The following is a 1,339-nucleotide window of genomic DNA, read 5'->3' as shown; positions in this document are numbered from 1 at the left end:
TCCTCGGGGCCAAACAATGACGTCTCCAGCAATGTCATTAAGAGCTTTAACAACTCTTATAAAAGAATCACTTGCAGATGATTTTCCCAAATCGAATCGTTCGCTTACGGATCTGCAATATACATATATCACTATCAACATTACTGATAATAACCTAAAAAAATAAAACATCCTATTTTTATGGAGTATTTTTACCTGTAAGAATCAGGAGTAGCGAGAAGCCACAATGTAGATAGCAACTGTTTGCGAACAGGAATGGTAGGTCTGCCCGAATAATTTTCCTTGATCAGTAACAAACTTAATTTTGCTTCTAAAATCTCATACGTGTCAGGAATCATGCGAAAACGTTCACGAAATTGCTTTGCTGTTAGACCTGGAATGGTTCTGTCTACGTAATCTATGATACGCAATAGCTTCTTTCGTGCCCCACGCAATCTATGCTGATATTTTGCCCGAAAAATAATATCCATTTCCTCGTCTGTCTCGCTATCATTCATTATATTTAAATTAGATTTTAAGAATTCGTCACTAGTATTTACAGCTACAGAAATTAAACGTTTTCGACGTAACTCAGCACTATCCATTTTGAATTTGTACCTTTGATATTTTGGTAGTCGTTCGAAAACCAACAGTTCCTTAAGTTCCCGATTACCCCCACCAACGCATCCCTAAGTCACCTCACTCGCGCCGGCAGGAGACGTTTTCGAACGCAGTCCAGTGGGGACGGTAGGTTGTATATTCGGCAGCAGTAGGTCGGCTGGACGCGCTTATTCGGCTATCTTTAAACGTTAATATCTCGTTAACTATTGCGCAACCTACAAAATGGTATAAGATTTTTCGATTTAATTCGGTTCGTTCTACCTGCTCGTGATCGATTAGCCGATAATTTTCAAACACTAAGAAATTTAGAGGAAATGGGCATAACAAAGAAGCTATCAGCGTCGAGGCTGTGTGGCTCAATGGCAGGACGGAAGTCTATCAACTCAGAGGAGAGACCAGGCCTCGGTTCAAGACTCGGAGCGCCCTGATATTTTTCTCGTGTTGTTGCTTATTTCTTACAGTAATTTAATCACGTTTACAATTGACTACTTATTCACAACGCTTGAACAGTGGAAAATACTTTCCAAGCATCAGTTTCTGTGAGTGGATGTGTGTCATTTTATTTTACTTTTAATACATCCTGAAATAGTCCTGAAATCATCCAGAAAGTCCTAAAATAGTCCTGAATATATCCTCAATTAATCCCCGATAATACCACAATGGATGTCCAGCGGATGGGACATAATGAGGCGCTCATGTCATAGTCCATAGGAAGTCCATAAGACGTCTTTGGACTACA

At 39.7% G+C, this 1,339-nt stretch overlaps 1 protein-coding gene across 1 annotated transcript; it reads right to left on the bottom strand.

Moving 5' to 3' along the window:
- Nucleotides 1–15: 15 nt before the first annotated feature.
- Nucleotides 16–584, bottom strand: LOC108759092 (uncharacterized; the record flags this gene model as incomplete). Its single annotated transcript, XM_018504387.1, has 2 exons — nucleotides 196–584; nucleotides 16–112 (listed from the first exon to the last, which is right to left on the bottom strand). Coding segments are annotated over exons 1-2 (486 nt in total), but the record flags the coding sequence as incomplete, so codon positions are not given.
- Between the last annotated feature and the right edge of the window lie 755 nt (nucleotides 585–1,339).

The sequence above is a fragment of the Trachymyrmex cornetzi genome, unplaced genomic scaffold (genome assembly GCF_001594075.2).
Source record: "Trachymyrmex cornetzi isolate Tcor2-1 unplaced genomic scaffold, Tcor1.1 scaffold1669, whole genome shotgun sequence".
Lineage (NCBI taxonomy): Eukaryota > Metazoa > Arthropoda > Insecta > Hymenoptera > Formicidae > Trachymyrmex > Trachymyrmex cornetzi.
The sequence above is the reverse complement of the archived record's forward strand: the minus strand, read 5'-3'. Positions and strand labels throughout refer to the sequence as shown.